This window comes from Rattus norvegicus, chromosome 15 (genome assembly GCF_021556685.1).
Source record: "Rattus norvegicus strain SHRSP/BbbUtx chromosome 15, alternate assembly SHRSP_T2T, whole genome shotgun sequence".
Taxonomy (NCBI): Eukaryota; Metazoa; Chordata; class Mammalia; order Rodentia; family Muridae; genus Rattus; species Rattus norvegicus.
In genome coordinates, this window is record NC_141548.1 from 31,390,001 (window position 1) to 31,410,570 (window position 20,570).

The 20,570-nt window shown below is 47.0% G+C and overlaps 2 protein-coding genes across 20 annotated transcripts in view; one reads left to right on the top strand and one right to left on the bottom strand.

The window, feature by feature from the left end:
* The first annotated feature begins 4,532 nt into the window (after positions 1 to 4,532).
* Oxa1l (OXA1L mitochondrial inner membrane insertase) lies at positions 4,533 to 12,127 on the top strand. Its single transcript, NM_001168583.1, is given in 10 exon segments — positions 4,533 to 4,612; positions 5,017 to 5,163; positions 6,675 to 6,888; positions 10,050 to 10,193; positions 10,388 to 10,473; positions 10,647 to 10,811; positions 10,970 to 11,074; positions 11,179 to 11,341; positions 11,619 to 11,699; positions 11,782 to 12,127. Coding segments are annotated over 10 exon segments (1,302 nt in total). The 5' UTR covers positions 4,533 to 4,549; the 3' UTR covers positions 11,916 to 12,127.
* Positions 12,128 to 12,895: 768 nt separating this feature from the next.
* Slc7a7 (solute carrier family 7 member 7) overlaps positions 12,896 to 20,570 on the bottom strand; it is a 49,141-nt gene continuing 41,466 nt past the window's right edge. For 18 of the 19 annotated variants that reach the window (XM_087586657.1, XM_087586662.1, XM_087586654.1 and 15 more), the window contains 7 exons: positions 20,031 to 20,175; positions 16,940 to 17,063; positions 16,607 to 16,710; positions 16,238 to 16,334; positions 15,156 to 15,305; positions 13,547 to 13,730; positions 12,896 to 13,345 (listed from right to left, as the gene is read on the bottom strand). In XM_087586657.1, coding sequence (XP_087442783.1) covers positions 13,245 to 13,345; positions 13,547 to 13,730; positions 15,156 to 15,305; positions 16,238 to 16,334; positions 16,607 to 16,710; positions 16,940 to 17,063; positions 20,031 to 20,175 — 905 coding nt within the window. In that variant the 3' untranslated portion in view covers positions 12,896 to 13,244. 19 annotated transcript variants of the gene reach the window in all.

Consider the following 20,570-nt stretch of genomic DNA (forward strand, 5'->3'; position numbering starts at 1 on the left):
TATTGAAGTCTTAAACTGGTACCTCCAAATTGAGCCCTAACCTAATCTGATTTGGAAATAAGGCTTTTTAAATGTGATTTTTTTCTTTTTTTTTTTAAGATTTATTTATTTATCATATACAAGTACAGTGTAGCTGTCTTCAGATACACCAGAAGAGGTCATTGGATCTCTTTACAGATGGTTGTGAGCCACCATGTGGTTGCTGGGAATTGAACTCATGACCTCTGGAAGAGCAGTCGGTGCTCTTAACCGCTGAGCCATCTCTCCAGCCCCCGTGATTTTTTTTTCATTTCTAATGTATGTATGTAGTATTGAACCAGTGTTTTTGTACACCGTGTGAAGATGTGTCTCTATCCTTCCTTGCCTGTTTAAGACACCTTCTGATTGGCTAAAATAAAAAGACACGACAGGGAGCTAGGGAGAGCAATGACTGCACTTCCAGAGGTCCTGAGTTCAATTCCCAGCAACCACATGGTGGCTCATGACCATCTGTAATGGAACCCAATGCCTTCTTCTGGTGTGTCTGAAGACAGCTACAGTGTACTTATATACATAAAATAAATCTTTAAAAGAGAGAGAGAGAGAGAGAGAGAGAGAGAGAGAGAGAGAGAGAGAGAGAGAGAGAGAGAGAGGAACTCTGAGAAGGAGACAAGCTTAGGAGAGAGGCATAGAGAGTAGTTCCTCCCAGACTCAGAGGAAGTTGAACATATGAAACTGAGGGGAGGTAACAAGCCACGTGGCACACATAGAATAGAGTACATGAGCTAGTATAAGTTAAGAGCAAGTTGGGAAGCAAGCCTAGCTTAAGGTCTAACATTCATTAATAAACATGAGCCTCCGTGTCATTACTCGGGACCTGGGGTGGGCATAGAAAAAGCCTGGATGGCTGCAGTGTGCTGAGGTACAGGAGCCCATGAGTTCAGTGTCCACCCTGGATCTGGGCTTGCCGGGGATTGCATACTACCTGAGTGGGTGCTGGGAACTGAACTCAGGTCCTCTGCAAAAGTAGTACTAAACCACTAACCATATTTCTACCCCTAAAACTAAGGTCTTTAAAGAGTTGGCTAGATTAAAATAAGGTTTTGCTTTCTTTGGGAGAGTGGGAGTGGGGTGGGGTTGTATATTTGGTTGTTTTAGGAAGAGCCCTACCCCAATCTGACTTGCGTTCTTCTAAGCAGAAATGTGCTGGATGCAGTGACGTGTACCTGTAAGCCTAGCACTCAGGACGCTGAGACAAGAGGACCATAAATTACAGTCAACCTAGGCTACAACATTTTAAAAAATGGTTTCATGTTTGACCATTGCCATAGATTGAACCCTGAGTGCTCCCCAAAGGATCAATGTTGGCTGGCACTATTTGGAGCTTTAAGAGGTGGGATCCAGCAACAGAAGTCAAGTCATTCATAGTGAGACTTTGAGAAGGATTCGGGACTGGGGCCATTTCCTGTCCCTTTGCTTCCCATTCACCATCAGGTGAACAAGACTCTTCTGTCATGAGCGCTTGACACAAAGTAATGTGTCACCATAGGGCAAAGCAACAGAGCCAAACGACTGTAACCCAAAAACCCAGAAATGGTGAGCCAGACAAGGCTTTTCTCCAAGTTGAGTTTCTTATCTCGGTGACAGAAAGTTAGCACAGTCATGCTGTGGTTTCCTGTGTTTTCTTTTCAAGATCCACCTTGAGGTCAGTTGGATCGACATGCGATCTTAATCGAAGGCCAAGAAGTGGTGTTTGATGTGATCCATAGGTTTATTATCTTCATCAACCTGAAATCTTTAAGCCACAAGTTTTCACATTCTCCCCTGCATCTTGCTTCTGAATGTATACTAGACCACTAGATATTATCTCACAGGCATTTTTCGCCTTTATTCCCCCCTGTTCCTTAGTTTAAATGATTTCTATTGTCATCTTCATGTTCGTTATTATTCTTTTACAGTCTAATACGCTGTTAATTCACACAGAGAATTAGTCATTTGTTTTCAAATATTCTGTTTGTGTTCTTCCTTTTTTCTAAGACAGGGTTTCACCATATGGCCCAGACTTACTCTACAGCCAAGGATGACCTTGAACTTTTGATCTACCTACCTCTACCGCCAAATCATGGGAAGACAGGCATATGCCACCATGCCCTGTATATTTAGTGCTGGGATCAAACCCAGGGTTTTGTGCATTCTAGGCCAACACTTTACCATCTGAGCTACATCCCCAGTTAATACCCTGTGTCTTCAGTCTAAGTCCTCTGATTTTTGTTTCTGGCTCTCATTATATATAATATAATCTCACACACATACACACACACACACACACACACACACACACACACACACACATATCACCCTTTAAACCCTGACCCCGACACCTGGCATTATAGCATCCTTTTGCTAATTCACCATCTCTTATTTTTGGGTTGGTTTGTTTAATTTTTCTCAGCTCCTATTGATATTTCAGATTTTTTTTCATTTTACTTTGTTTTTATAAGCAGAGTTTCTCTGTGTGACCTTGGCTGTCCTGGAACTCACTCTGTATACCAGGCTGGCCTCGAACTCACAGAGATCCTCCTGCCTCTGCTTTTAAAGTGCTGGGATTGAAGGCGTGTACCACCACTGGCAGTGGCAGATATTTCAGATTTTTTTAATCATTTATTTTTATTTTATGTGTATAAGTGTTTATCTAAATATTTGTCTGTGCACCACATGGAGTCCCTGATACTGGAGGAGACTAGAAGAGGGTTTCAGATCTCCAGGAACTGGAAATAGAGACAGTTGTGAGCCCCCTGTATGGGTGCTGGGACTCACACTCAGGTTAGCTGAGCCATCTCTCCAGCCCTCATTTTTCATGCCTATTAAATTTTATCAGGTATTAAATAATGGGACTATTATATTGTTGAAATCGTTAGATTATATTGGCTTCCTTAAAGTATATATTCAATTTTGTCCAAACAAAAAGAAAATCAAATTTTCTAGGATATTTTTGTTTGTTTTGCTTGTTTGTTGAGACAGAGCAAGACAGTAAGTTTCATTATGTAGTCCTGGTTATTCTAGAACTCACTATGTAGACTAGGCTGGTCTCAAACTCACAGAGAGACACACCTGCCTCTGCCTTTTGAGTGCTGATATCAAAGGCCTGTGCCCACAATATTTGACTTTAAAAAAATAATAATATGAGTGTTGTGCTTTCTTCTATGTATGTGTACTACCCACTTACCTAGTGTCCATAGGGACTCGAAAAAGGTCACACACACACACACACACACACACACACACACACACACACACACACACGCTCCGCAAAATAAATACGTATCAGTGGTTAAGAGTACTTGCTGCACCATAGTGAATACCAGAGTTCAGATCCCAGCACTCATGCAACAAACACCTCTAACTAGCTCAGAGAGACCCAACGCCCTCTTCTGGCCTCCAGGAATGTACACCCACACAACACACAAAAATCTATACAAAAACTTTTAAGTTTTTATTCCTCCAGAGTATCTAGCAGCATATGAAGAACTATATGTGATCAACTCCCTCCTTCCCCAGCAGTAGCTTATTTTTCATGTTACATTTATTATTTTTCTTTTTTCTTTTTTTTTTTTTTTTTTTTTTCGGAGCTGGGGACCGAACCCAGGGCCTTGCGCTCGCTAGGCAAGCGCTCTACCGCTGAGCTAAATCCCCAGCCCCACATTTATTATTTTTAAGGGCTCCGTTTGTAACACCACTGGCCTTGAACTCACCACCTCCCTGCATCAGCTTCCTCTTCAATGCTGGAGTCACAGGCATGCAACACCATGCCCAGCTTGCTTCGTCTCATGCTTTACTTTACGGAAGCTTTTAGTTTCAAGAAATACGCAACGAAATCTATACATAGATGACAACAAGCTTGAAACAGCAGATCCAAGGCATCAAGTTCAACTTTCATCTTTAGTCTCCTCACAGCCAGCTATTTCCTGGAAGCTGCCTTCGCTATAGCTTTGTCCGATTCCAGGCTACTTTCGAATTTCATTGGATCTGTCACTACAGTATTACCTTGCAGTAAGAAAAAACCCATGCCACTGTTTTTTGCCTTTCTGGTTTGCCTGTTTGTGGGGTTATTTCTAGTTTGAGGTTTTGATTCTTTGTTATCTTCTTGTGACAGGGTCTCTTTCTGCTGTCCAGGCTGGCTTTATACATAGTAGGTAACCAAGATTCGAACTCCCCGCAATCCTCCCAAATGCTGGGATTATAGACTTGAGGAACCATTTCAAGAGTAAAGGCTAACACAAAAAAAATCAGGGAACAATTACAGGTTGGCAAATGGAAGGGAAAACGGGAAATATACTATGTTTACACTGCTACTTAACAGCGGTCTCCAACGTGTCTTTTAGCTTCAATATCTGCGTAATCTAGTTGATGTTTTTTTTAACAACTTCAGTTTCCACCCCTCGCTTCCTTCTCTCTCCCTACTCGATCTGTGACGACAGGTCTGACTTCCTGCCCATTTCCAAAATGGCCTCTCCCGCAACTTCAAAGTTCTGTGTGCGCATGCGCGAGAGTAAGTTCTCTTCCCGGCAAGATGGCGATGGGTTCAGTTTGCCGTCGCTGGCAGCTTCTGCGACTCCTACAGCCCCCGCGTTCGGTAAGGTTCCGTCCATGGTGCAGGGATGCTGCCTTGCCCTTGTCACTTGAGCTGAGGTCACGAGCAGATGCTGACCCGGCCACTGGGACCTGCGTGTCATGACCTCGGGTCGCGTGAGGACACCACCGGGTTACGTCCCGGGGTTGGTGGCCCGGTTTCTCTGTAGCTGTCTGGGAACTGCTTTCGACCCTGAGCCGTGACCTCTGGGCCCCATCCCCGGGCTTCCGTAACAGGATGCGGGAGACCAGGGCCCGAGCTCCACCCTGCACGCTCCAGTGCATGCCTTCGGGGCCTGAAGTCAGTGCGAGCAGAGTTGCAGTGCCCCGACTGCTGCAGCAGGCTGCCGGCGGGAGAGGCGGGTCGGCTGGGACTTAAGGCCTTCCCTTATCCTTTCACTCGGTCAGTTCCACAGCGTCGCAGGGTCCCTGAAACCGCTGGCAACCAAGCTCCTCGCAGCCCGCTCGGGTAGTGGGCGGCCACACTACGCTCTTCTCGCCGTCCTAACCCCTCGCTGCATCAGTACATCTGCTGCCCTCTTTGCAGAAGCCCAGGTAAGAGGTTCCCGCTGAAGAAAGGAGCACAGCTTCTTGGCCCGTTTCTTTTGTTATGTGTTGTTTTTGTTTTGCTGAGTACAGTGAATGTATAGCAGAGTTCTTTTCACACTCCACGCAGTTCCTCACAATATTAGCCTGTTTGGAATAGAAGGAAATTCTCAGCCGACTCAGTGGGGAAATGCTTAAAAGTACACGAGAAATTTATAGGGCAGGCAAGATGACCCTACTGTACAAAAAGCTCTTGCTGTGCAACCCTGGTAACCTGAGTGCCAGTCCTGGAACCGAAGTAAAGGTGGAGCCTGTTGTGACACAGTCCCAGTAATCCCAGCACTCGGGAGGCAGAGGTGGACAGATCTCTGAGTTGAAAACCAGCCTGGTCAACATAGCAAGTCAGAGCTGTGTAGTGTGACCTTGTCTCAAAATTTAATTAATTAATTGATTAATTAATTAATGAGGAAGGCAAGAACTGGCTGGACAAAGTTGGTCTCTGACTTCCACACATGCTGTGGCATACATGCCTACACACATCATTCGCACACAATGAAAATGAATTAAATTTTGTATTCAAGACACTGCCAGAGGGAGTAGTTGTAAGCTAATAATGTAAAATGTGATTGTGGGTTTGTGTATTTGTGATATATGTGATTCTTTGAATACTGTTTCTTAGAAGCCTGAGTAGGATTTTTCTCTTAGAGATTTATCATATAGTGTTGTGTGTGTGTGTGTGTGTGTGTGTGTGTGTGTGTGTGTGTGTGTGAGACTGTGCATGTGATCGTGGGTGCCCATGGGCACCAGAAGAGGGCATTAGAGACCCTGAGGCTGGAGTTAAAGGTGGTTGTGTGCTGCCCTACAAGGGTGCAGGGAACTGAAAATGGATCCTCTGCACCCCTGAGCCCTGCCTCAGGGGAGTACTCAGTAACAGAGCTTGGTTAGCGTGTTCAAGGCCCAACCTGAACTACAGAGCAATCAAGATTCCGCCTCCAAAACTAACTTTCCCACCCACCCACCACTATTAAGAATAAAGAAAGAAAGAAAGAAAGAAAGAAAGAAAGAAAGAAAGAAAGAAAGAAAGAAAGAAAAAAAAAAAAAACTAAGTTGAATTAAAGAGAATTTCATCTGAGGGCTAGCCCAGTGGTCCGTGTTCTTGCCAGAAGTTCGGGAAGCCCTGAGTTCCGTTCCCAGCACAACACAAAAGGATTCCAAGTGCAGGCGATTTGGAATATGGGAAGGGTGCTGGCTATGATGCTCAAATGACTGAAGTCTGGGAGGCATGATGTGGGAAGCAAGTTCCCTGCCTGAAGGGTAGCCGTGAGAGGCTCTCTTAAGTTATTCTTCTTATGCTAGAGGCAAACGCTAATGTCCTTTGAAAGCAGGACTGTGTGGACACAATTGGCCATCCTTGAAGAACAAGAAGTAAAAGCAAGAAAATGGAGCCCGGGACTGTTGAGCGTAAGGGATCCTCACCTTTTGTTCATCCCACTCATGGTACTTGGTCTGGTTCCTCACAGGTCCAGGTACCTCCTGTTGTTCCTGCTGCCTCAGCCCCTGCTGCAGTACCAGAGGTAGCTTCTGCAGGACCTGCAGATGTCGTCCAGTGTGCAACAGAACAGAGCTTCGCAGAACTGGGGCTTGGCTCTTACACCCCAGTGGGACTCATCCAGAACCTCTTGGAATATATACATGTGGACCTGGGCCTGCCTTGGTGGGGGGCCATTGCCACATGTAAGAGTACATCCTGAGCAAGAGAGGAGGAAATGGGGTAGAACCTCAGCCATGGCAGCTCTGTCAGTGGATTAAGGAAATGGGTGTAGAAGTGTAGAGGTCAGAGAAGCAGATGATTCAGAGGGAAGGTACACTTGACTTTTAGTTCCTAGAGAGTATTAGCCGTTTATCATATGTGCAGCCATCAGTGTACAACACACAGATATCCCAATGTGAGCTGAGAGCTGGGGTACGGGAACCATATTAAAAGTAATGAAACTACCCTGACTTAGCAGACTAGAAGGTTAGATCAGGTACTTATGCTCCCAAATTAGAAAGCTGTTTTCATCGCTCTTACAAAAGCTGAAACTTTTAATCCTGTTTCTTCCTTAGACAGGTAGCATTTTTTTTTTTAAATCATAAAAACTCATTTAAGGGTAAAAATGTAACTCAGTGATTCAGCACTTGCCTGTCATGCACAAAACCAGCCTGGGTTACATGGTCAGGCCATATCAAAAAACAAAATCATCTAGACTTTGAAGCATTTGTCTGCCCCCCCCAGTGCTTGGGAGGTAGAGGGAAGAGGGTCAGAGTTCAGTCACCCTTACTTAAATAGAGAGTACAAGGCTAGCCTCGTACCTTAGTCACTGTTTTGTGGCCATGAAGAGATGCCATGACCAAAGCAACTCCTATAAAGAAAAGCATCTAACTAGGGACTCATTTACAGTCTCAAGTCCATCATCATCACCATCATCCAGGGAGCATGGCAGGCAGCATGAAGGCAGGCATGGAGCTAGAGAAGCAGCCGAGAGCTACGTCCTGATCCATAGGCAGCAGAGAAACAAGTCATTGGGTCTATAGTGTGGGCCTTTTGAAACCTCCAAACAACCTCCAGTGTTTCAAAACTGACACACTTGCTCTTTCAAGGCCACACACACCTCTGAATCCCACTCAAATAGCGCCATGTCCAATAAATCTGATGACTAAGTATTCAGATATATGGTCCTTCAGAGGCCATTCTCGTTCAAACTTCCATGCCTGGGCTACGTGAAACTGCCTTTTTTTTTTTTTTTTTTTTTTTGGTTCTATTTTTCGGAGCTGGGGACCGAACCCAGGGCCTTGCGCTTCCTAGGCAAGCGCTCTACCACTGAGCTAAATCTCCAACCCCGTGAAACTGCCTTTTAAAAAGTCTCAGAACCTTCAGTTGAGCTGGGTCTGGTGTACACCATTAATCCCAGTCTGGGGGAAGGGATGCAGAGACTGGAGGATCTTTGAGTTTGAGGCCAGCCTGGTCTACATAGCAAGTTCCAAGCCAACAAAAGAAACTTTTGGGGGGATGGGGAGACAAGGCTGAAGATGGCTCTGTGGTTAAAAGCACAGCTCCTTTTGCAAAAGGTTCTATTCCCAGCACCCACACACTGGCTCACAACTGTCTTTCTTACTCCAGTTCCAGGGGATGCCTTTTTGGTCTTTATGAGCATGCAGACTGACAGGCAAAACACTTATACACATTAAATGAAATTTTTTTTAAATTCCATATATATATATATATATATATACATATATATATATATTATGAGTTGTGCATGTATACCTGTGTACCACATGTATGCAATGCTTGAATCCAGTGACCTTGAACTGCTAGTGTACTGCCACCAAGACAAATTCCCAAGCCCCTTGGTTTTTTAGATTTTTTTTTGTGTGTGCATGTGAGAACATGCGTGTGCATGCATTTCCCTGTGATTATGTACATTTGCCAGCGAAAGCCAAAAAGGTATTAGATCCCTTGGAGCCGGGGTTACAGGCAGTTATAAACCACCTCTCATGGGTACTGAGAACCACACTCGGGTCCTCTGCACAAAAGCAATCACTCTTAGCCACTGAGCAATCTTTCCAGCCCACTCCCTTGATTTTATTAAAGTAAGGTCTTACTATGTGGGCCAGGCTCTCAAACTCTTGATACTTTTGACCTCTCTGGCGCTGAGTTTGAAAGCTGGTGCCACCACTGTTGGTTTCGGTGACTTCCTGTTTAAACTGAGTACACAAACAGGTTAAGCTTGCCTGTGTGTTACTTGTGGGATCCAGCAGGCGGCCTACTTCTTTCTCCTCTTTGACCCATAGCTATCGGGGTTTTGCTGAAATCACTTCACTGTAACTGCTGGTGGTGGCATTACTAAATCCACTTTCTCATACTTAACCTTAATGCGTTAGACATGTTAAAACTTAAAGGCTTTCCTTGGATTTTATGAAAACCTGCCCTGTTGTCTCTCCCTAATTTCTTGTTTTTTCTGACCACACCTGCCCATATTTGTTACCTGATACTCCACCATTCTTGGATGAAGGTATTCTGAGTTATGTCCTTGGTTTCTTAGCCCAGACCCACTTGGATGTCGACAGATAGCATAAGCTAATCATTCGTTGGAAAGGCCAGGAGTATAAGGAAAAGGAAGCGTTAAACCACCAGAACTTACTACCCCACAGACTTGCAAAACTGACTTTTTGCTTTGTTCTAAGCCAGGTCTGATGGCACATACCTGTATTTATAGCACTAGGGAGACCAAGGAAGGACAATCATGAGTTCAAGGCCAGCTTGTACACACCAAGACCCTACTGCAGAGAAAGGACTCATACTTCAGTCTGAGACTCAGTTCTGTAGAGAGGCTGAGCATGGCGGAGGCTCTGGGTGAATGTTTTTCCTTTCTCGAGGAATCAGTTTGTATATTTTCATCCTCAACTTAAAAGTTGATGGGGCTGGAGAGGTGGCTCAGGGGTTAGCACTGGTTACTCTTCCAGAGGACCCAGGTTCAATTCCCAGCACTCATATGTCAACTGTCTGGAACTCCAGTTCCAGGGGATCCAACACCTTCACATATCTGTTAGATAGATACATACACACATAGATACATAGACAGACAGACAGACAAATCTTTAGAAAGTTAAGTTTCTAGTGACAGAAAAGTCAAGAGGCTGTTGAAGTACTAAAGAATGTTTGCTTGGTAGTGGCAATGGTTGTTTCAGGGAAACGAACAAGATCCTCATCGGCTCAGAGAACCTAAGCTGAACTTTTATTCTGAGCCTTAAAGAGCCAGGTGTACCCTGTCCTTATTTCTGGGCCCCTTGGGTGAGCCTTCTAGCTGCAGGCAACTTTTCATTTCGCTCCAAGCCTATGCTGTATTTTCCAGGTACCGTCTTTGCCCGCTGCCTTGTTTTCCCTCTCATTGTGAAGGGCCAGCGAGAAGCAGCCAAGATCCACAACCACATGCCGGAGATGCAGAAGTTTTCCGCTCGAATCAGAGAGGCCAAGTTGTCAGGAGACCAGGCTGAGTGTGAGTTGGCCCCAGGGTAGGTGTGGGAGAGAAGCAGGTTTGTGCTTGAGACGTCCCACTCGGGGGAAAGAAGGGGTGCCAAGGTCGGGCAATTCTGACAAACCTCAGGGGTTTTCCATTCCTTGGAAAGAATAGGATGTTAGGCTTCACAGATGTCACTCTTAACCCAGTGATCCATTTCCCTCCGGTCACAGTTTACAAGGCCACCATAGAGATGACCCACTATCAGAAAAAGCATGACATTAAATTCTTCAGGCCGCTCATCCTACCTCTCACTCAGGTGAGCAGAAATGTGCCCTGCGAATCAACTCTGAACCCATCGAGTTGTCTCCTGTTTCCCATGTCCCCAGATCCCCAGAAATGCAAGTGATGGTGTTGTGCATGGCTTTTAGTAACGGGGCTGTGAAAACATAGCTCCTGTTAGGAGTGCTGACTGTTTATCCTGTGTAACAGGCCCCCATCTTCATCTCCTTCTTTATTGCCTTGAGAGAGATGGCCAACCTGCCTGTGCCCAGCCTCCAGACAGGTGGGCTCTGGTGGTTTCAAGATCTCACGGTATCTGATCCCATCTACGTCTTGCCACTGGTAGTCACTGCCACAATGTGGGGTGTCCTTGAGGTAAGCTGGGACTGGCCGAGTGCTAAGCCTGCCCATAAACAGGGAGTGGGGATGGAGTAGTATGAAGAATGTGTGTCTTCCGTCCTCCATTCCCTGGAGAAGTGGACAGGGTCACGGCTTGGGATTGACTCTTCTTTCCCTCGTCCCCTTCTTGGCAGCTAGGCGCTGAGACAGGTATGCAGAGCTCTGACCTCCAGCTCATGAGGAACGTCATCAGGGTGATGCCTCTAGCAGTCTTGCCCGTGACTATCCACTTCCCCTCGGTAGGCAATGGCTCTGTAGCTACCTCGGGTCCTTCAGTTGAGTGCTTCTGACAAGCTGACCGGGAACGCAGCTCTGAGCACCTTGCTTCCCCTCACCCACCCAGGCGGTGTTCATGTACTGGCTGTCCTCCAACGTGTTCTCCCTGTGCCAAGTAGCCTGCCTCCGGTTTCCAGCTGTGCGCACAGCACTCAAGATCCCCCAGCGAGTTGTGCATGACCCTAGCAAGTTACCTCCCAGGGAAGGCTTCTTGAAGAGCTTCAAAAAAGGTAAGGGGGGTGGGAGGGTTTGGGGATTTAGCTCAGTGGTAGAGCACTGGGTTCGGTCCCCAGCTCCGGGGGGGAAAAAAAAAAGAAAGAAACAAAAAAGGTAAGGGGGGTTGGACAACATGTCGGCAAGTACCTGTCCTCCCAGCAAGCCTGAGGCTGAAGCAGGATTGCACCGCCTACCCAACCTAGGCTACATAGTGGGCTATGAACTTGAGACTTTCCTCAAGGGAGAAAGTAGCCTGAACATGAGAGAGGAACTTATTTTCTTCTCGCACAGGCTGGAAGAATGCTGAAATTGCACATCGGCTCCGAGAGCGGGAGGAGCGGATGCAGAAACACTTGGACCTAGCTGCCAGAGGTAAGGAGATGGTTCAGGCCAAATCCTGCCTTCCATTTCTCCTTCTCCTTATTTACTGAGATCTTTTTCTCTTTTCTCCCAGGACCCTTACGACAGACTTTTACCCACAACCCTCTGCTACAGCATGATCCAAGTCGCTCCCCCAACACCCCCAACAGCAGCACCAACAGCGTCAAAGCAAACACAAAGAAGCCGTGGCAGGACACACTCGGCTGATGCGTTCTGTGCTCACCGGGACGAGAGCCCTGCCTCTGCACAGACTCCTCGGAACAGAGGTGATGCTGTCCTCGCCCCAGCCCTGGGCACTGCAGCATTTGGAAGTGTTCATTTTAAACATAGTTTCCACTATAGACTCTTACTTGTGTGTGTTAAAAGGGCCCTGGAGAGCCACCTGGATAGAGTTAGTAAACCTCTGTCTTATCTGGGCTTCTGGATGTTTGTTAAATATGGAAGGGGAGTTGTTGAACACTACAGGGTGGGAAATGAGCTCCCACGCTAGCCCCTGCTCTTGGGAAAGATCTTCGTATTTTATCCTGGACTTCAAAACTCAGACCTCTACCTCACACACTGCATCTCCGTCCGCAAATGCATTCTAGAGGTGTGACAGGCAAGACTGCATGACAGTCGCTTTTGTGGTGCTGGGGATTGATCCTACTTCTCCATCCCTGACCATGTTTCTTGACCCTCATGATTACTTGTGCAATTTCTTTAAGAAGCAGATATGCTGAAATTCTTAATGATGGTTTAGAAGAATGAAGGGGGTCTAGAGAAAAGGATCAGATAAGAGTTCAAGTCCTCAGCACTCATGTGAAAAGCTGAGCATGGTCCTGTTCTTACCCTGTGACCCTAGTGCTGTGGGCTGAGGAGACAGGAGGACCACCAGGCTTGCTGGCCATCAGCCTAGCCCCAGGGTCAGTATGAGATCCTGTCTCAGGGTATAAAGGTGGACAGAGCAGGACACCTGATGCCCTGCTCTGGCCTCTGCACATGCAACGCACTTTAAGAAAAAACTGAAGTGTTTATGCACTAGCCTTTTACATTCATGACATTTTAGTCCAACAATTTCGTTGTAGAAATTGGTTTTATTGCCTTTGGCAGCTGGCTTCGGAGGGAAAAGTTGATTCATTTAGTTTCCATGTCTGTTTGAACTGCGTAAATATCCCAGGGCCACTAAGCAGAATAGAACCACTCAGACCTTAGGAACATAATCTTTTTATTGTTTTGCATCTGTGACAGTTTTGTGTCCCTCTAAAGGAGACAAATTTGGAGCATTGTTGGCCCTGGTAAAGGAAGAGAGGAGTGGGTAGGCACCCCGGGTGCTGCCAGAACCAAGCCTCAGAAATGGCCTGCTTCCGCCACAGTCTGCATTATCCACTTATAAAGTCCGAAACAACACGTAGCAAAACAAATAAATTACTCTTCATCCCTCAAAAGCAAGTTCCGAGTTGAAGCTGCCAAGCCTGGGCTCTGGGTGGGGCCTCCAGAGGTTCTGGCCAATGGGAGATGAGAAACGCCGAGTTTGCCCGCATCTCAGAATTCCACGCTCTATTTAGACTTGGGACCTTGTTTGGGCAACTCTCCATCTTCCAAGTCCATTTCTGCAGCAACTGACATACAGATGATCTGGAGGTACCGTGTGGTAGACGCTACAAAGAGAAACCCGAATTAAAGCTGGGTACAGGTTCCAGGGGCTGAGTTCAGGGCTCCACAGGGGACTGCGCCAAAAGGACTGGTTGGTTCAGTTAAGCCATGTGGTTAATGGTAGGAACTAGCTGTGGTGAGGTCTGCAGAAAAGGACAAAAGCCAGTCTATTCAGGTGGCTGACCCATTGGAGCTGCCAAGCTTACCTACGATCCTGCGAAGGCACAGAGGTCGTTTGTGCTCGGGCACTCTGATGATGAGGAAATAGAAGGGCAGGCCCGAGAGCGCGATGCCGATGCCGATGAGGGAGTTGATGGTATCGCTATAAAGCGGGACAGCCACCAGGAAGATGGTACAGAGGCAGAAGACGATGGGGAAGAACAGGCTGAGCTGAGGACACAGGAAACGGTTAGCTCGGCGTGGGTTTGTTTGCTGCTTGTTTCAAGGTTGTCTCACTTTGTAGCCCGAGCTAGCCTCACTCAGCCTGAGTGCTGGGATTGTGGGCATCAACTGATCGGCCCCTACACCCAGCTAACTGGGAAGTGCTGACAACCAAAACAATCTTCATCTCTAAGGTAAAAGCACTGAAGGGCTTAGAGACAGAACTCATTGGAATAGCACTCACGGCCTTCCCATTGTCTGCATGCAGCTGCCACCGAGCCCTAGTCTCTTTACTGGTTTTGGTGGGGGATGGGGTGGGGGGCTGCTTATTTTATGGCATTGGGATGAGACAGTTCTGAAGATCCAGCCCAAGGCCTTGTGTATGCCAGACAAGAATTCCACCACTGAGCTGTAGCCTCAGTCCTTGTTGGGGTTTGTTTGGGGCAAGTTGTTGATTTTTCTTTTTTTTTTTTTACTAAAAGAAAAAACCATACAAAAAAGCAGGGTCTCATATAGCCCAGCCTGGCCATTTACAATTGGTCATCATGCCTTCCCTGCCAAGGGTTGGGGTGACGGGCATGTGCTACCATGCACGGCTTCCTGGCCCTCTGTGTTGTTTCAGAGTGGCATTTTGGGGTGTGTTTTTTTAACACATGTTTTGCTGCAAGAGAAGCCAGAGGGTATTGGATTCCTTGGAACTGGAGTTAGACGGTTGTGAGCCACCATGTGGGTGCTGAGAATCAAAGCCAGGTTCTCTGTAAAATCAAGTACTCTTAACCACTGAGCCATTTCTCCAGCCCAACCCTTGGGATGGATATATATATCTGGGGTCATTTTTTATGTTCATTAGCATTTTGACTGCATGTGTGAAGGTGTCAGAACCCTGGAACTGGATTCATAGCCGGTGTGAGCTGCCCTATACATTCTGGGAACTGAACCCAGGTCCCATGGAAGAGCAAGCAGTGCTCTTTTTTTTTTTTTTTTTTTTTTTTTTTTTTTTTTGGTTCTTTTTTTCAGAGCTGGGGACCGAACCCAGGGCCTTGCGCTTCCTAGGTAAGCGCTCTACCACTGAGCTAAATCCCCAGTCCCGCAAGCAGTGCTCTTAACTGCTGAGCCAGTTCTCTTGGTGTTGGGTTTTGGGTTTGGGGGTGTTTTTTATTTATTTTTATGTATGTGAGAGTACACTGTCACTGTCTTCAGATACACCGGAAGAGGCCATCAATCCCATTACAGATGGTTGTGAGCCTCCATGTAGTTGCTAGGAATTCGGGACCTCTGAAGAGCAGTCAGTGCTCTTAACTGCTGAGCCTTCAGCCCCAACCCCTAGTGTTTTAATCGCAGATATGTTCTACTCTGCCCAACCTAGGGAAAGGATAACTTCCTGTTCGATCCCTGCCTGGCAGCACTAGCTATACTAAATGGAGGCTGGATTACCTTGAGAGGGCGGGGCCGGTCAGGTTCCTTCCAGCGTAGGTAAAGCTGACCCACAATAGAAAGTCCCACAAAGAACCAGTAGCTGAAGCTGTAGTAGTTAATGAGCTGGAAGATGTCCTCCACACACAAGTAGACCAGTGCCAAGATACCCTGTCGGTGCAAATCCAAAGTCAGCTCCTCTCAGGCTGTCCTCCCACTCCACCCCTCCCAGGCCACAGCTTCAGGCTGCAAGTCGGCCTGCTGCTCCCACCCTGTAGCATTTTTGGTACTATATCCCCTCTCTTTCAGCTGGGTGTTGGTGGCGCACGCCTTTAACCCCAGCACTCTGGAGGCAGAGGCAGGTAGATCTCTGTGAGTTCGAGGCTAGCCTGATTCTGACAGAGCAAGCTCCAGGACAGCCAGGGCTACACAGAGAAACCCTGTCTCAAAACACGAAGAAGACACTTGCCTCTCAACTAGATTTTTAGTGCGTTCGTCAAACCCTTGCCAAGTTAACTCTAAGACTTTAAGTGTCTTAGGCAGAAGCCTGCAGTATCTCCAGCTAACACTTCTACTTCTCCTATGGCACAGCTCCACCAAGCTTTGTCGCAGGACTCTGTGATGCTGTCTGACTTACCCAAAGCCCATTTCTACAACTCTAACTTCACACTCCACCTTAAAAATGCCCTCCTTCGGGATTGGGGATTTAGCTCAGCGGTAGAGCGCTTGCCTAGCGAGCGCAAGGCCCTGGGTTCAGTCCCCAGCTCCGAAAAAAAGAAAAAAGAAAAAAAAATGCCCTCCTTCAACAAATGTTTACTCTTAAGAATGCATCACGCACCATCATGGCTGCTACTCATTACAATGTAGCCTGTGTCTCACTCCTCTCGGACCACATGCAGTTGGCACTTCTCACAGAAGTTTGAGTCTTAGAAGCTCCATCCGAGGATAGCACAGTGCATCAGTAGTTTACAGGCCAGAACCTTCTTTATGGCTTTCAGGAACCTAGACTAGACACACACACACACACACACACACACACACACACACACACACACACACACACACACGGTCTGGCTTTCAGCCTCATCCCTGAGACCACTCACATTGAAGAGTAGAGAAGGCACTGGTGTGAACCGTTCAACATGAATCATACAGATGGCATCCGGGAGGTGGCCTTCTCTCGAGCCCACAAATAAAAGCCTGTTGAGGTAAAATAAGAGAGGCTGACAAAACCGTGGGGCACTTAGGGCAGCCTGGGTCACCTGCCACATCCTTCTCCCTCTCTGCTATCCCTTCAAAGGATCTGAATAACAGAAGGGAGTTCACTGTGGAGCTTAGAACTGGGGGAGGCTAATGGGAACAAAGAAGGGACAGGGAATACTGGCAGCTGGAATCCTGGTCCGAGAATTTCAACTGTCTCTGCCAAAGCTATGCCTGCTAGCCACCCTGTCAGCAAGAAGTGACCGTCATACCTAGAAGCAGCCACAATGGAAGCATTGAGGCCACCAAAGCAGGATAATGCAACTGCTAATGGAATTGTCCAGTTGAATATTCCAAAAATCTGATCTGCAAAGGTCTAGGAAAAAGCAGAAGTCATTAGCAGATCCTAAAAGGGATAAAAGCACTCACAGATGTATGCCCAAAGTCCTCAGGAACCCAGTCCCTTCCATGGTGGAGGTTAACAGGACCTTCTTGAAGGCCTTGTGCTCTTAGCAGGCTGTCTCATCCCTTCCCATGGCTGAACCAACTGGGATATATCCAGGAGCCCACAACACACCCTCAACCTGCTACCAAGAATCCTTTACCACAGCAACCGCGTCGCTGGCCAAGATGTCCTTTATGTCTAGCACACTGTAATAGGCCACATTGGTCAAGAGGTAGATGATGGTGACGATGGGCATGGAAATGCCAATGGAGAGGGGCAAGTTCCTGCAGCCAAACAGAAAGAAGAGGATCTGTCAGTCCCTCGCACCTCGTAGTCCTTAGGTCTGCCATGCCATCTTCTCTAGGGATGCAGACAGCCGTGGTTCCCAGGTCCTTTGCCTCTGAGGTCGCCTTGTATTGGCGTAAGCTCTAAACCCTTAAAAACTAAAAAGCTTGAGGGGAGAAATGCCCCATTACAGAAGTTACACAGAGAAGGTGGCGTTGCATGTGGTCCCCGCTACTCTGAAGGCTACGGTACGCGGATCCCGAGTTCAAGACCTGTGGGGACACTTCAGGGAAACCATCTCAAGGAAGAACAGGCTAGAGATGGCTCAGTGTTAAGAGCATGTTGCTCTTGCAGAAGACCTGGGTTCAGTTCCCAGCACTCATGGGGTAGCTCATGGTGGTCTGTAACTCCAGTTCCAGAAGACTTGAAACCCTCTTCTGGCCTCGGAGACACTGGGCAATACACAAATGCAGAAAAAAAAAACCCACCCACACAAAAATTATAAAACTATTCTTAAAATAAAAAATAAGTAAATAATGGGCTGAGGACAGAGCTTCGTGTAAAGTGTTTGTCTAGAATGCCCGAGGGTCCTCGGCCCAAGCTCCAGGATCACGGGAAGACAACAGCGAAGGGGGGATTGACCAAGAGCTACATTGTGTTCCAGCATAACAGGTAGTGGGTTCGATTCCTCTCCACGGCCAGTGGTCAGGGAAGGATTCTGTCTCGAGCCCTGCAAACTGTGTTTTCAAGGTAAGAAATAGAAGAAACTAGAGAGGCAGATTGTGGAATCTCACTTCTTCAGTAGAAGGAACAGTGCGTACGTCCAAACAAGGAAGTCATTTCAAAGGATTCCAGGTGCCTTCTTAACTGGCAGCCATGAAAAAGGCACAAAGACCCCTTAGGTCTCTCAAGCGCAAAAAGATCACTGTCTATATGCCAAAGGAAGAGAGGAACAAATATGGGGTCTGTCTGTTTTTCCAGTAGTAGCAATTAGATCTAGGATCAAGGACACATTTGCAGTGGTTCAACCTGTGTGAGTCTTGACCCCTTTGGGTTGCATATTAGATATCCTATATACCAGATACTTATATTACAATTCATAATTATAGCAGAATTACAGTTATGAAGTAACAATGAAAATAACTGTGGTTAGGGGACACCACAACACAAGGAACTGTATTAAAGGGATGTAACATCAGAAGGTTGAGAACCATCACTCTAAAGCCTTGAGCATGCTAACAAATGCTCTACCATAAGCCCTGCCCAAACTCCTCTGATAATGTTGACAGGGTCTCAGTAAGTTGCTCTGAGAGGCCTTGAATTCACTCTGTACTTGGCTTTGAACTTGTGATGCCCCTGCCTCAGCAAGCCTTTATTTACCAAGAGGCAGGGTTGCAAATTATCCGCTGTCATTCCACTTCCCGCCAGTAGGTGGAAGCACTACTACCCAGTCTCCATTCACTTCTCGTACCCCTGCTCCTCTGTCACAGTGCCAGCAGCTATAGACCAGAAAAGCTTCTCGGTTTTCAAAGTCAAAAGCTAACTGGGGTGACAACTGTCATAATTTAGGGTAACTATTTCCTGGCAAATCTTAGTTTCTAGGATCATGATATTGAGGAGCCAGAAAAGGCCATGGAGATCCTATAATTCCACCCCCTTAACGTTTTATTACAGAAGCAGGCAAGGGCTAGGGAAATGGCTCAGTCCATGAAGAGGCAAGGAGGGCCTGGGTCTAACCTCAGAGCCCACGTGTAAATGATTGATGCATTGTGAGGATGGTGTGCACTTGTAATCCCAGAATTAGAGAGGCAGAAACAGAAGGACCCTAGGGTTCCACCGCCAGCCAGCCCAGCCTAATTAGCAAGCTCCAAACCAGAGAAGGAATCGGTCTCCAAAACAAAAAAGATGGGAGCTGGAGAAACGGTTCAGCTGTTACAAACACAAGACCCAGGTTCTGTTCCTAGCATACACATTAGTGGCTCACAGCTGTCTAATGCACAGCCATGCACTTAGGCACACACACACACACACACACACACACACACACACACACGCACGCACGCACCAGGCAATCTGGGCACCGTCAGGAAGGTTACAGATTCAAAGCCAAAATGGACTGCATACATAGTGAGATACTATCACAGAAAGGGGGGTGGGGGATGAAGCGTTTTAATAAAGAAAAACAAGGTATGGCCAAGTTTGATGGTGCATGCCTTTAAATCCCAGCACTTGGGAGGCAAAGAGAACTGGATCTCTGAGATTTTGAGGCCAGTATGGTCTACATAGTAAGTTCCAGACCAGCCAGGGCTACACGACCAGAGCTCGTCTCTAAACAAAATGAAGGAAGAAAATGGAACAGCAAGTTCACGGCTACAAAGCTCTTCGTCTGCTACAAGGCAGTTCAGAGCAACACAGGTGAGGCGGTCCGGTGAATGGCTGGAACGGTTCCACACTATGGTCATGAATCAGGACAAAGAGAAAAGGGCCCGGAAGGGAAATGGAAGAAGCGTTCCATAGAAGTTAGTTCTGTGACCCAAAATTATCTGTGTGGGGATCAGGGTGAGTGAAGGCCTGAAGACAGAAAAGGCTTTATGAGGTTATCTCAGATTAGTTCACAAAGCCGGAGGTAAAAGCAATCCTCTTGCTTCACCTCCTAAGTGGCTGGCAAGGACCTCGGGTGTCTGAAGGCATATTTAAGCACAAAGTGTAACCTGCTTTATTTCAGGTAGAAATGAGTGCACGTGCAAACTTCTCTAGAAGGATTTATAACGCGCATGCAAGAAAGTGCACATCTTAACATAGTTACTGCAACCATGGACGAGTTATAGCTCTAGGTCTTAAATCTGCTAAAACTCTGGCTGGTGAAATGAATCCCAGAGTTGATGAGGCGTGACACCTGGCATGGCGAAGCTCAGGAAATGGTGGCTAGCCCTGGTGTGGATGGGCAGCGGTGGGGAAACGCCTACCTCTCGGGATTTCTGATCTCTTCAGTGACATAGTTAAGGGTGTCCCAGCCAGAGTAGGAGAACAAAGCTGAGTATAGTGCCAGGGCAATGTCACCCATTGCAAACGATGAGCCCTCAAAGGAGTCCTCAAAGTTAGTTGTGGCTCCTGGAAGGTGAGGACAACAGAAAAAAAGAGTTAGTGGCCCACTCCTACTTCAGCTGATCCTGTAAAGGAGAAAAGGCTGTGAGGGTGCCATGGGTGGGGACTGGGGACAGAAGAAAGACATCTACAGAGGGCCAAGGTGTAGGGAACCATGCATGTGGTTGTGACAGGATAAGAAACTAGCACAGAGGAGTGGAGATGGCTCCGCCGTTAAAGGCTGGGTTCACAACCAAAAATATACGAAACTAGCACACAGCCCAACAGGGCTAGAAACTGAGGTGACATTCCGCTCTACACTCCAGGCTGCCAGAGCCCTACCTACTGTCTAACACTAGTCAGGGATAACTCGGGAAGGGAAGAGAAGAGATGAGGGTCAACAGAGGAGATGTTGGGAAGGC